This window comes from Neomonachus schauinslandi, chromosome 1, assembly GCF_002201575.2.
Source record: "Neomonachus schauinslandi chromosome 1, ASM220157v2, whole genome shotgun sequence".
NCBI lineage: Eukaryota > Metazoa > Chordata > Mammalia > Carnivora > Phocidae > Neomonachus > Neomonachus schauinslandi.
In genome coordinates this window covers 64421468-64434858 of record NC_058403.1, presented here as the reverse complement: position 1 = coordinate 64434858, position 13391 = coordinate 64421468, and the positions used below count along the sequence as shown (strand labels likewise).

At 39.0% G+C, this 13391-nt stretch overlaps 2 protein-coding genes across 4 annotated transcripts in view; one reads left to right on the top strand and one right to left on the bottom strand.

The window, feature by feature from the left end:
- GTF2E1 (general transcription factor IIE subunit 1) overlaps positions 1–9986 on the bottom strand; it is a 35993-nt gene extending 26007 nt beyond the window's left edge. Inside the window, exons 1-2 of the mRNA XM_021692478.1 lie at positions 9936–9986; positions 4723–5189 (exon numbers count right to left, since the gene is read on the bottom strand). Of these exons, the coding sequence (XP_021548153.1) occupies positions 4723–5170 (448 nt within the window). The 5' untranslated portion in view covers positions 5171–5189; positions 9936–9986. The remainder of the gene's footprint in view (positions 1–4722; positions 5190–9935) is intronic.
- Positions 9987–10218: 232 nt separating this feature from the next.
- RABL3 (RAB, member of RAS oncogene family like 3) overlaps positions 10219–13391 on the top strand; it is a 30313-nt gene continuing 27140 nt past the window's right edge. For all 3 annotated transcript variants that reach the window (XM_044914259.1, XM_021692441.2, XM_044914253.1), the window contains exon 1: positions 10219–10265. In XM_044914259.1, coding sequence (XP_044770194.1) covers positions 10220–10265 — 46 coding nt within the window. In that variant the 5' untranslated portion in view covers position 10219. The remainder of the gene's footprint in view (positions 10266–13391) is intronic.

Genomic DNA, 13391 nt, shown 5'->3' with positions numbered 1-13391 from the left:
CTGCTTCTCCCTCTGACCCTCTTCCCTCTCATGCTCTCTCTCATTCTCTCTCTCAAATAAATAAATAAAATCTTTAAAAAAAAAAAAAAAAAGGAACCAAGAGATCACAAACTATTTTTGGCTATGATTGCAATTACAGGTAATATGCAAAAGGACAGTGGTTCTGTGGGTAATTTTTTTTTTCTCTTCAAAATTTTCTCTGGCAGGGGCACCTGGGTGGCTCAGTCGTGAAGCGTCTGCCTTCGGCTCAGGTCGTGATCCCGGGGTGCTGGGATCGAGCCCCGCATCGGGCTCCCTGCTCCGCGGGAAGCCTGCTTCTCCCTCTCCCACTCCCCCTGCTTGTGTTCCTGCTCTCGCTGTGTCTCTCTCTGTCAAATAAATAAATAAAATTAAAAAAAAAAAAATTTTCTCTGGCATTATGGCTGCATAATCTTTAAATTAAAAATGAAAAATATAAAGCTATTTCCGTATCATCTAATCTTGACATCTAAAAAGAGAGTACGATCTTCCCCTTCCTTTTGGGGAAGCATGTTGCTGAATTTAACTTATTTAACTAAGGGTGATTAACTAAATCACCCATAGTTAAGACTACCAAAGTAGAAACAGAAATACTAAGTCTACCTATGTGGTCACAAACCTTGCTAAATCATGCATTTATGAACCACAAGATGGTATTTTGCTGATTTGAGAAATTTCATGTCATGTGGTCTGTTTTGTTTACATAAAACTCCCATATTTCACTAAAATAGGTTTTGCCTGATTAAGTTTCTGAAACCAGGGACTAGTGGGCCAAGGCTAGGCCATTCCATTTTAATTAACTAAAGTATCTATACATACTATAAGGGAATAACCTCAGTCTTTTTTCTATGTAGGGAAAAGCCCAGTTTTTCCACAGCGTGTTTCTTTCCAGTGTGTCTCCTTTACTAGTCACACACAGCACTTCACTTCTGATATTTCTGACCACCAAATTTGTGGAGATTTTACCTCCGGGAATTGCCTGTGACACCAGCTGGGATCCTAACATTCAACTCAATTATGACTACCTGGAGATAGCATCAGACCCCACAGGTTGAGGGCTTAGTCCCACAAGACTGCCCCTCCTCCTGCAAATTCAGATGCCAGTCACAAGCATGGACGCTTCTGACCAACAAGCTATAGATGGGAGGTTCCAACGACCTCCTCCTTGGATTCAGCTAATTTGCTAGGGCAGCTCACAGACCTCAGGAATATACTTACTTATGTTTACCAGTTTATTAAAGGATATGATAAAGGATACAGATGAACATCCAAGTGGAAGAGATGTGTAGGGCCAACTATATGGGAAGGGGCGCAGGGCTTCCATGTCCTCTCCAAGTGTACGGCTCTCCCTGCACCTCCACATGTTCACCAACCCGGAATCTCCCCAAATCCCATACTATTGGGATTTTTATGAAAGCTTCCTCAAATAGGCATGATCACTCATTAACTCCACTTTCAGCCCTTCTCCTTTCTCAAGAGAATAGGAGGTGGGGTTGAAAATTCTAAGCTTGGTCTTGGCTTAGTCTTTCTGGTGACCAGCCCTCATCCAGGAGCCATCCAGGAACCCACCCAGAGTGACCTTATTAAAACAGAAGACACTCTTATTACCCAGGAAATTACAAGGGTTTCAGAAGCCAGGGGTCAAAGATCAAATATTAGAAAAAAAGAGGTTATGAGTGCTCTTATCACTTAGGAAACTACAAGAGTTTTAGGAGCTCTGTGCAAGGAACCAGGGGCAGAGGCCAGTATGTATTTTCTATTATCTCACACATACCAAGCATCAAACATTTGGAAAGAGTTCAACCCAAGAACAGCAATGGCAAAATCTAAATGGAAAGTATAGAAAGAACCCACATTCTTTAGGGAAAAAAAGACATGTGGTAGGGAAAAGCTACAAACTGAAGTAGAAAGATCACTGGCTTCTGTCAATTAACACTAGTAAAACAATTCTTCCTGAACTCAGGATTTCCTGAGCCCAGAATTTCTGGACACTCATCTAAGAGTCATTACCCTTTGTCAAGTGGCAGAAAGCTGCCCATACACTTGAATTAAAAACTTTTTATCAGGTAAACACTAAAGCTTCAAATCTAATTCCTGAATGGTCCCTAATTACTAATATAAACCACCGTACAACCTAATAATTGTTGAGATGGAAATGGAGATAGATGCCCATCAGATGCCCCTATCATTTCGTCAGAAATATCATCAATCTCCAATAACAAGCAGGAAGTAGAATAGCTTTGTACAAGACTAGGCTTAGAATGAAAACTATAATTCTATCAATTTAAAGACAGCATAAATATTACAGCAGAAAAAGTTCCCTCCTTCTCTTCTGATACACATACCAAATGTCTATTTCCCATCTTCTTTAAAATGGCAAGGGAGGGCATGAATAAAACAGAGTAAGGAAGCAGAGAGAAAAACACCAAGATTTCTAAAAGGAATGTATAACCAAGGGATGATGTCAAGGCATTAATAGTGAAAATACAAAAACACCAGATCTGACACACAGACTGAGGCTTAATATCACCCAATCAGCACATTCTCTCCTTAAAGGAAAAGTCCAAATGAAAAGCCAAATTATAATCAAAAGGCAGGTATATTCTCAGAACAAGGTTTCCCAATGACTAAGAATTTTCTATCATGATACCAAAGGCTTCACTGTATGGACAAAAATGACAATTAAGTTGACTATTAGTGTTGGCTGATCAGTGACTCAAAAACCTTGATTCAAATAATCTTGACTATATTTCGCATTAGGCCACCTCCTACACAGGCCAACTGTTGATGACAACTAGCTTCATTCAGACACTAACCCTTGGTAAAATACAAAGAGCATCATGGATCAATCTGCTAAACACTGATATATAAGTAGTGGAAATATTTCCCTTCAGAAAGTCTCATGAAATAAGAATCAAATGAATAAATGTAGTAGAAGCACATTACTTTAGATTACCCTCTCTGAGGGACTGGATTACACTTTCCACTGTAGTCAAGAGTGACGAAGACAACCACTGTAACACCAACATCTGCAGAGAATCACAAAACCAAAACCCAGAGCTCCTTTAAGAAATCTGTTAGAGTGAATGGCAAAAATGACAAGACTTTTCTAGTCTATTCTGAAAGAGTTCCAGATATATTCTATAACATTCCTCTATAGCACACTCAAGCAATTCTTCTACTCAGAATGGTTAAATTTTCTTACAACCAAGATCTCTTCCTAGTTAAGCCCTTTTAAGGTAAATAGTGAGGTTCTGACAAATTAAACATTTAATACAAATGTGAATTCTTTAAATTACCGTTCATCCAAAATGACTGCTTCACAATAAATAAGAAACATCATAGGCTATTTCTAGCTCTTTAAGGCAATAATTTTAATTGGGATTGGGATTAAAAAATAATTGTAAAAGTCTTTAAAATATACAATACATAACATACAAAATTAGAAAATTACATGTACATAAATCTTTCCTTTTTGCAATAAAACATTTCATGTGTGAACGTTTAAATTACATTTTTCAGATAGTTTTTTTTTTTTTAAGATTTTTTATTTATTTATTTGAGAGAGAGAATGAGATAGAGAGAGCATGAGAGGGGGGAGGGTCAGAGGGAGAAGCAGACTCCCTGCTGAGCAGGGAGCCCGATGCAGGACTCGATCCCGGGACTCCAGGATCATGACCTGAGCCAAAGGCAGTCGCTTAACCAACTGAGCCACCCAGGCGCCCTTTCAGATAGTTTTTTAAAAGGCAGATCTACGACTACAAAGTAACCTATACCTGAATTCTGCCATAACAAGGGGATAATCTAACTTTACAACACTGGCTCTCTCTACAGATTTTTGCCTCTAGAAAATAATACAAAATGGATCCACTGAGTAATTAGCAAAATTGTAGTCTCTTTTCCAGTTTACAAATGACAAGACAAAACAACTATACAACCTGGCACTTTAAAGTTTCTCATGTTAATATGAGACATATTGCACTTTCAGAAAATGAATGTTTTACAATCCTGTGTTGATAATAAAAAAATCCTTAAAACTGAAGCATTTAATTAAATGAAGCAAATTACAGATGATGTTGACAATTACCTTCCACTAATGAATGGCTAAGAGACTAAGTATCTACTTGTTAACCTGGAAAAGGTGTCCCTTTTATTTCACATGGCTAACCCTTATCTTTTAGTCCTCAGCTGTTACTTAACCTTTCAGAGGCCTTCTCCAAAGGCAGATTAGATGCCCTAGTGACACACTACCAATAACAAAGTACTTCCACTAGTGTTTAAATACACTGTATTATAATTTTCTGGCAGTGACTGGCACAAGTAGGCATTCAAATAACTGCTGAATGAAAAGGTTAAAAGTAAACATGTCAGAATGGCTTCAAAGTGGTAGAGAAGTCAACCCTTCAGATCAGGCTGTGGCTGCAAATAAGGGGTGGGGATGGGAGCAGAGGTAGGAGTGCCATGGGTGGGAGGGTACACTCCCTTGTGAATGAGAAAGGTTTTCAAAAGCTTCTAAAAGTAGTATGATGGTCAAACATGACAGTAAGACTAAGAATGACCATATGTGGACTTACACTAAACCATTCACTTTTATAATGATATACATGATTGGTTTAAAAATTAGATGAATCAATTTAAGAAAAACAATACATATTTTATTTTTTAAGTTATTTGAAAGATTCATAAATTGGAAAAAAATCTCACCTGTCATGGGATCAAAGAGCTGATTAGCTTCTAAGTCTGTAAAAGTACTACTACAGACAGGACACTTGAAGGAAGCCCGGTTGGTGGAATCTCTCTCATCAGTTTCAATCCTCCTTCTCATGTGATCCAATTTATATTTTACCACATTAACAAGAGTACGGTAATTAATAAAGTAGTAGTTATGGCGAGTGGTTTTCCCATCTGCAGCAGTCTCTACCCTCATTCTGCATTTGATGAACTTGTCTCCCTTTAAATTATTCAAAACTGATCGAAGTTGCTTCCGATCAAACTTGAGCAGCTCCAGCATATCCTCCTCTTTCACACAGGGGTTCCGGATCAAGATGTCCAAGGCCAAAGCATGCTCAATGCCATAAAACCCCCGGATCACATACTTGGCTAACCTCTTCAATGCTGCAGGAACCTCGGTGAGGACATCAGGATCTGCCATCTTTAGCAGCAAACTTCAACTTTAAATAAACCAAATTCAGAAAAAAAAGAGATTAGCTAGGCATAAGGACACAGTAATCATTTTAAATCTAGAATAATCAACCCATTAGGTAACTGGCAGCTACCACCCTTGAAGTGCCACAAAGGTACTCAAGCCATTGTTTTAAAAGACTCATAATGCCTGGGCGCCTGGGTGGCTCAGTTGGTTAAGCGACTGCCTTCGGCTCAGGTCATGATCCTGGAGTCCCCGGATCGAGTCCCACATCGGGCTCCCTGCTCGGCAGGGGGTCTGCTTCTCCCTCTGCCCTCTTCCCTCTCGTGCTCTCTCTCATTCTCTCCCTCTCAAATAAATAAATAAAATCTTTAAAAAAAAAAAAAAAGACTCATAATGCCTAAGCATTTAAACAGAGAATAAGATTTTCCTCTAGAGTACAAAGATTACACTTAAAAAGCTTGACATATTTCTTAAATGTTAATTTTCATGATCTACAGTGCTTGATTCTAAAAAGTAACTTACTACTTACAGCAATGATATATCAAGCCCACTTTATTTTGGAAAGAGAAACAAAAAAGATAAATGACGCCTCACCACTGTTAATGCTATAGATCTTTAGGAATGCTGGAAAACCCCTGAGAAACCTAGCAGTTAGCATATCCTTAAAGTGTCTTTATTTCTTTTCTTGAGTAAAATTTTTCTACCAAAATCTATTCTAGGATGTTTTACTTAGTCATGCTCTCACAATAAAATCATAAAAAGCCGATAAACACATAAGTAATCCCCGGATGGGTGTTTGGCAAAATTACTGTTATAAATCTGAAAGAAATTAACACTTAGATCCAGATAGCTTTACCAACCTTGCAAAGTTAAATCTGACGACCAATTAAGTAAATAGTCCTTAAATTAAAAAAAAAAAAAGCCCAAGATATCCTTAAATACTGGATCCCTTCTTGCAGGACAAAGCAGAGGCTAACTGTACCCAATTCTCATGTCATGACCCAGAAGACTGTCTTCCACAAGCCCAAACTGGCATGGGCTAGACTCTGACGTGGCTGTTAAAAAGCCTGCGCTTTGGAATTCAGTTAGCCTGCTTTTTTTAGTAGCTGTGTGATCCTGAGCAAATCCCTTAAACAACTTCACATTTTACTCTGAGAAATAAGGATAATATCAATTACCTAAATGAGGTTGTTGGGTGAATAAATGAGAATGTTAAGCAATATGCTTATTAGGAAGTACTTGTTGATAAGGATAGCTTCCATATTGACTTCATATGTCCCATACTAAAAATGGCCAGGCTACCTACACAGGCTACGACTAGTGAAATTTCCCTATACTATAGGGAAATGCTTAACAGAGACATCCCACTGAACTATTTCAATAGAGAATCATATTCTGTTATTACTATTAGTTTCTATTGAACCTTTTATTTATAATCAGTGGTTATCAATGCAATCAGATTTAATACCTTTTTTAGAATATTTTTATATCCACAGTACTATACTATCAAGGTATTCCTAAACAACCAATCTAAGCACATATTTTTGGGGAGAAATACAATGCCCTGTGTGTAATAAAGGAAAAGGAAAGTCAATTGTAGTATTTCAGATTGTAAATAATCACGCATGACTATACACAAGAGATAAAGCAGCACCTAGATCCAAACCTGTAGTCCTAGAACCTTCCTGTCATCCCAATGCTTAAGGATGCTGAGCAAGTACCTGGGTTCAACACCAGAGTAGTATCATAGCATACTACTGGGTACATTTTGTTCTCCTTTCCAATTTGGTCTATACATTGTACTTGATCCCAGTTTTTTGTTTGCTTTGTTTTACATGCTCCACAGTTGGCAGAACACAACATATAACCTCTGAAACATCCAAAAGACAAAAAATGGCAGACAAATGTCAAAATAAATTACTTTTTCAGTATTATTTTCTACAGTTATATTGCCCTCCTTGACCTCCCACCCCATACACTCCATTTTCTAGACCAGTGGTTCTCAACCCTGGCTGTAAAGCAGAATCATCTGGGGAGCATTTAAAAATACCCATCCTGGGCCCCATTGCCAGAGATTCTGTTTCAGCTGGTCTGGGAGAGCCAGAGAAGGCATCATGTTATTTTAAAAGCTCTTTAGGTGACTCCAGTACACAGAAAAGTCTCTGACCACTGTTCCAGACAAATTTGGTGGGTGGCTATCACATGTCCTGCCAATGCACATTATCATTTTGCCTGTTTCCTTTGCCTGAAACACCTGAGGGGGCACTAAAGATTTGAATAAGGGAGTATTATGAGGGACTCTGCAGGACAATACTTTTGGGTTTTGAATCCCAGTTCCACCATTTCCTCGCCTGTGACCCTACAAAATTCTCAGTTTCCTCACATATAGAAGTAACTGACAGCACCTTCCTCACAGATTTGAAGTATGGATTAAATGAGATAATTCATATAAAGTGTTCTGTTTTCAGGGCTGGAATCATAAGAGTATCATTAAATACTGGCATTGATAATAAGACCCTCTATATAGAAAAGTGACTCTTAGAATAATTCTAAGAGGAATGAACTGAAGTATTGAAGATGAGGTACTGCAGAAGTATTAGGAGCCATAGTAACCAAACCTAAACTAAGGAAGAAGAGGGCAGGATGAATGAAATTTATTATAGAAACAAAATTAAAAGAATCTGATAATATATTGGAAGTGGAGTAACAGAGTAGGAAAATTTTAAGTAGTTATTTGGGTTTTTCTTTTTTTAGAATATTTTTTATTGGTAAAATACACATAACACAAAATTTATCAATTAACCATTTTTAAGTATACCAGTTCAGTGATATTAAATACAATCATAATGTTGTACAATCACCACCACCACCTCCATAAGTCTTTTCATCTTGTAAAACTGAAATGCTACACCCATTAAACAATGACATATTTAATGTTATTAAATAACTGCACTGAGCCAGTGTGGCTAGGAAGAGAATACTACCACTATGAAAAATGGGTTAACACCTGAAAGAGGAACAGGTTTATGAGAAATGAGGCATTCACTTTTAGATGCTTGTCTCTGAGGAAATACCAGAGAATATTCCATGAAGATGTCCAGTAGGTAGCTGAACAAATGAAAGTGGAGCTCAGGAAAGAAGGCATGCTGTTCCAGCTTATGCAAACTCTCTACATTCTAAAATCATCCTTCCTGACCATTTTGTTCTCTCCTCTACCACTTCTACTTCCCCACTTACGATGAACCTCCTACTCAGGTCTTTGGATTTGTTACATTACTTAAGTCAGAGGTCTCAAACTGGCAGCCTCTGTCACATTGTTTGACCCAAAGAACATTTTGAAAATTTTCTGAATTAGTTGTCAACATTGAAAAATCGTGAAATTTCACATAAATTTCAACTTTAAGCTTGAAAATTGGAAATATCTAAGGGAAAAAGTGAGACCATATTCCCACATAGAAACAATAACCTGAAGCTGAAGAGAGCAGTTGACAGTTTTAAACAGGGAAGGAGCCTGGCTGGTCTCTGCAGACTTTTGAAAGTATGACCTTATAGCACCAACTTTTGCTTCTTCTTTTTAGACTCAGAGTCCATCAGTCACCTCCTAGCCTCCCTACCCATCCAGACCCCCAAAGGCAAGTGGTTTTGTTTTTGAACCATGTTTTCTCATCATACAAAAATTTAGCCAGGCACCAGGCACAGAGTTGGAGAAACAAAGTTGAAATGAATGCTTTCTCTGCATTCTCTTTATCCTTGTCAGCCTCATCTCCAGTCACACTGGCATTCTCTCAATTCCATGAGCCACACATGCTTTCTCCATCACCAGGCCCGGAACAAACACCACATGCTGTTCTTTCTGCCCACAAAGCTAAGCTCAAACTCCCTTCTAATCATCCTTCACATATAAAATGACATTTCTCAGAGAGACCTTCCCAGATTCCCCTTAGTAGCTTAAAATGTTTCCCTTTCACACAGAGCTCTTTCCCTTTTTTCCTTGCAGTGAACAGATCTGTACTTTCTTCATGTCTATCTCTTGTTCACCACTTTCCAGCATCTAGCCAAGCTAATCAAGCACTTTCATAAAACTTTCCGTAAGTCTCCTAAGCACGTGTTCACCCAATATGCCCACCCTGCCAGCTCCCCCTCGCCCCCCAGTTCACTTCCTCCATGCTGCTTCCAGAGTAGAAAAAGAGAGGCTACTGAAAACCTCCTTAAACTTCAAATGGTTTTAGGCAGGAGGTGACAGGCTCAAATTCGCTATTTTAAAAGACTATGCTGACTACAGGATGTGAAATAAAAGAGAAAGGAGTGGATGCGGGAGTCCAGTTAGATTATTTCAGTATACCACTATTCCAGTTCTGGGAGAACTTGAATTCTATACGAATAACTGTGGTTTTTTCAGTTACCATGTTTCATGGTACTTTCCACACGTTCATACATAAAGCGGCATATCACCGCCAAAGCTGTGGACCAGCTGCCCTCCAAGAACTCGGTTCAGTAATGTTCTCTACTCCCCAGTGACAGACCCCGAGGCCCTAAATTCCCTCGGACTGTGCCAGCTGAGTCCTGGGGCCACACTCGGCGCATCCAAGCCCATCCTACCCGAGGTTGTACACTGGCCGCTCCGGGGTCAATGGTTCTTTGGAGGACCAAATCAAGAGAGTAGCTAAAGGGAGGCGGGTAGCTAAGGAGAAAGGAGGGAGAAGAGGGAGAAACCCTGAAATGCGACGCCGGACCAGGGAATCGAGAACAAGGAACAGGGAACAAGGTTTACCAAAACGAATCCTCGAACACTCCCACTACAGCTTCCCTCAGCGCCTCAACTACCGGCTTAAACGAGCCACGCCACTTGTGCGACAAGGAAAACGCCTTAATCCTGCGACCAGCTTTGGAACCCACCCACCACTTTTTAACCATGCCGGCCAATCAGCACAGTGAGGCCTTCAGTCAAGACAGTCACACCCCGACTAGCCAATGAAATTGAAGGTTCTCCCTTACATACCCAGCTCTGGTTGGCCTACCATCCCGGAACAGGCGTTAACTCCAGGCTGTAGCAAGATGGCGTCCTTGGATCGAGTGAAGGTACTGGTATTGGGAGACTCAGGTGAGTGGTTTAATCCACCTCTGGGGCTCCCGACACTTTTGAGTTATCTGTTAACCCTCTCCCTTCACTATTCCTCCGCTCCTGCAACGATCCGGCTCCTGCCATGGCTGAAAGCCCTCTCAAGGTCTAAAAACTACACTTCCCAGAGGACTTTGCTCTATTTGACGAAGGTGGCGTTGCGCGGGTGGGGGGCGCCGAGCCCCGGCCTTTCTCCGCCTTCGCAGCTTTCCGAGTTGGTCTCCTTGGCGACTGCAGCCTAGGGATGTATTGTCAGTTCCTTTGTTTTATAAAAGATATGCAGACATTGTTGGATTGGGCGCTGTGAAGTTGGGATCGTGCCTTCAAGAGATTGTGTTCATTACGGAATTCAAACATGCAGTAATGACACTGTTCCAAATGCTTTACATATATCAATTCATTTAGCTTGATAGCAGCCCTATTAACCCCATTTTACAGTTGAGAAAAGTGAAGAGGAGAGAGGTAAATGACAGAACCTGCCCATGTATTTAGACACTAAGGCATATTATGAAATTAAATATTGGGTGGTAGCCCTGTTCTACTCTCAGCTGGGTTTCTTGATTTCTTAGTTCTCTGTAATCCTAATTAAAAACCTATTATGTGCTAGGTTGTAAGAAATAGAGCAATTAAGATAAAGCCGTATTATGAAACAGCTGCGATTTAATGCTGAGCTCAATTTAATCCTAGTGTTAAAATTCTTTTGACGCCTTGAACTTTTGAGAACTAAAATTGAAGTCTGCATTTCCCCCTCCCACCTCTCTACCCTCCTCTTTTTTATCATAACTTCCACTTCTGTGCTCTTTAAGAACTTGGAATAAATGCTAACCTTGCATTTCGTAGATGTGCTTTTCTGGAGTTAACCTATGAATGTGTGTTGTGAGCAAAGACATTGTACCAGATGCTTGGAGGTGGAGAGAATATACCCCAAACAGCTTGACAACTAGCCTTTCAGACTGTGTACAATTGTGGTGGAGAGGAGGAGGTTAAGAACGTTTCCACATTGCCTGAAGATTATTTGCATTGCAAAATATTCTATAGATAGCATTATTTAATATTCCCTAAAGAAAGTTGCATTATGAAATTCTGTGAATATAATCCAGTTTGTCAACTTCAGTTCTTTAGCTTGAAGTGGTGCTGAAATTAATTTAATGAAGTCACTCAGTTTTATATAAATGAATAAAGTAATGATGGTCTAAATGGACTTGGCAAGAGTATCACCAAGTAGAATTTGAGACTGGAATTCAGAGCTAACATGGTTCATGATACCTGAAGTAGGTGTTCTCTCTCAGTTTTAATTCACTTTTCTATTGCATCTAACAAGCCCTTATGTTACATATTGTTGGAACTAGTCGATTTTTTCTTCTTCACAAAAATTACTTAAGTATCTGCTACACAGCAGGCACTACAGTAAGTGCTGAGGCTATAACTGTGTAATCGATGCATTACATAACAGGGTTGAATTAGCTGCTGCATTAAATGTGGAAAAGTGATCAGGCAATTAGTAAGCTTTTCTTTTTCCTTATAGTTTAGTTGTAAAACAGAAGACATAGTCATGCCCACTTGGTTGATCTTGTCATACATTCACGGATGTTAGGCTATGTGTGCAGACGCTTAACGACTGAGCCACCCAGGCGCCCCAGTACCTCCCAAAATTCTTAAAGAAATGAATAGTTTGCCAATTTTCCTGGCACTTCCTGTTCTTACTGTTGACAAGTCTATCCAGTGTTAGTCAATTCTTTTTTCTTAAGATTTTATTTATTTATTTGACAGAGAGAGCGAACACAAGCAGAGGGAGTGGGAGAAGCAGGCTTCCCACTGAGCAGGGAGCCCGATGCGGGGCTCGATGAGGGGTTTAATTGTCTGTATTGAAAAAAATAAAAAGAATTAAAGGGAAACCTGGGAAAATACTGGATTCAATTACATCAGACAGCTAATATAAAGAGAGGTTATGTAAATTGATAAAGCCATTAGATAAATGGGCAGAGAGCATCAACAAATAATTCATAAGAAAGGAAAGACAACTGATTAACAAAGGTAATTGTAATGTAGATCTTTACCAGAAGGTAAAGAAATGTAGACTAAAGCAAGATGTCACTTTTTTTCTTTTATCAAATTAATATAGATGAAAAAGAAACAACATACATACTGTTGAGGTGCAACAGGACGTGCAGGCTTATATGTATGACTGGTAACAGAGTAACCAGATGAAAGTTGTCAACATACATCAAGAATTTGAAATGCTCATTTCCTTTTATATACTAATTTCGCTTCTGGGAAGATATACTAAGGAAATAATTTTAATTTGAAACAAAAATTTGAACAGTCCTCTCTTAGCATAGTGAAAAATTCAAAACATCCTACATACCTAATAATGAGAGGGAATGGTTAAGTAAATTGTTGTCTACTCTCTGAACTACTGTGGAGACATTAAAAATGTTTATGAAGATTCTATAATAACATGGAAAATTTTAGCCTCTAAATAAATACTAATTAAGGCCCTGTTCTGAATACTGGAGATACAAACGATGACTAAACCCAGTTCCAACCCTCAAAAAACTTAAACAGAGTGAATAAAACCTATAAACAAAGAAGTGTAATAATGTGTTTTCAGTGCTTTGTAAAAAAATGTGCAGAGTACAGTGGAGACCGAGAGGATGGTGGATAGTGAGTATCCTTAGTTCTATCTCTGTGGAATTCAGAAGGACTTTATAACTAGAAAGATCCTGAGTCTTGAAAGATTAATTCACCAGGCCAGTGGGGAAGGGGAAATGACGAGGGAGGATGGGGAGGATATTCCAGACAGAACCAGCTGTACAAGCAAAGGCCTATATTGTATTGTTTTTAAGTACACCATGTACATATTCCCAGTAACAACTTGCTTTTAGAAGAATCCTGCTTGTGATATTAAATGAACTTACATATTGCTCAAAGGGCTCTTCAGGGAATTTTTCCTTTTTTTAAAAATTCTTTCCAGATTGTCTCTAAATACAACTTTTTATAATAAATAAACGTAACTGATAGATTCATACACAGTAATGCACACAAAGAGATGGTCTAAATTTTTGATATAACTAGTGTTGCATAAAGATTCACCAACTATGCTTGTTA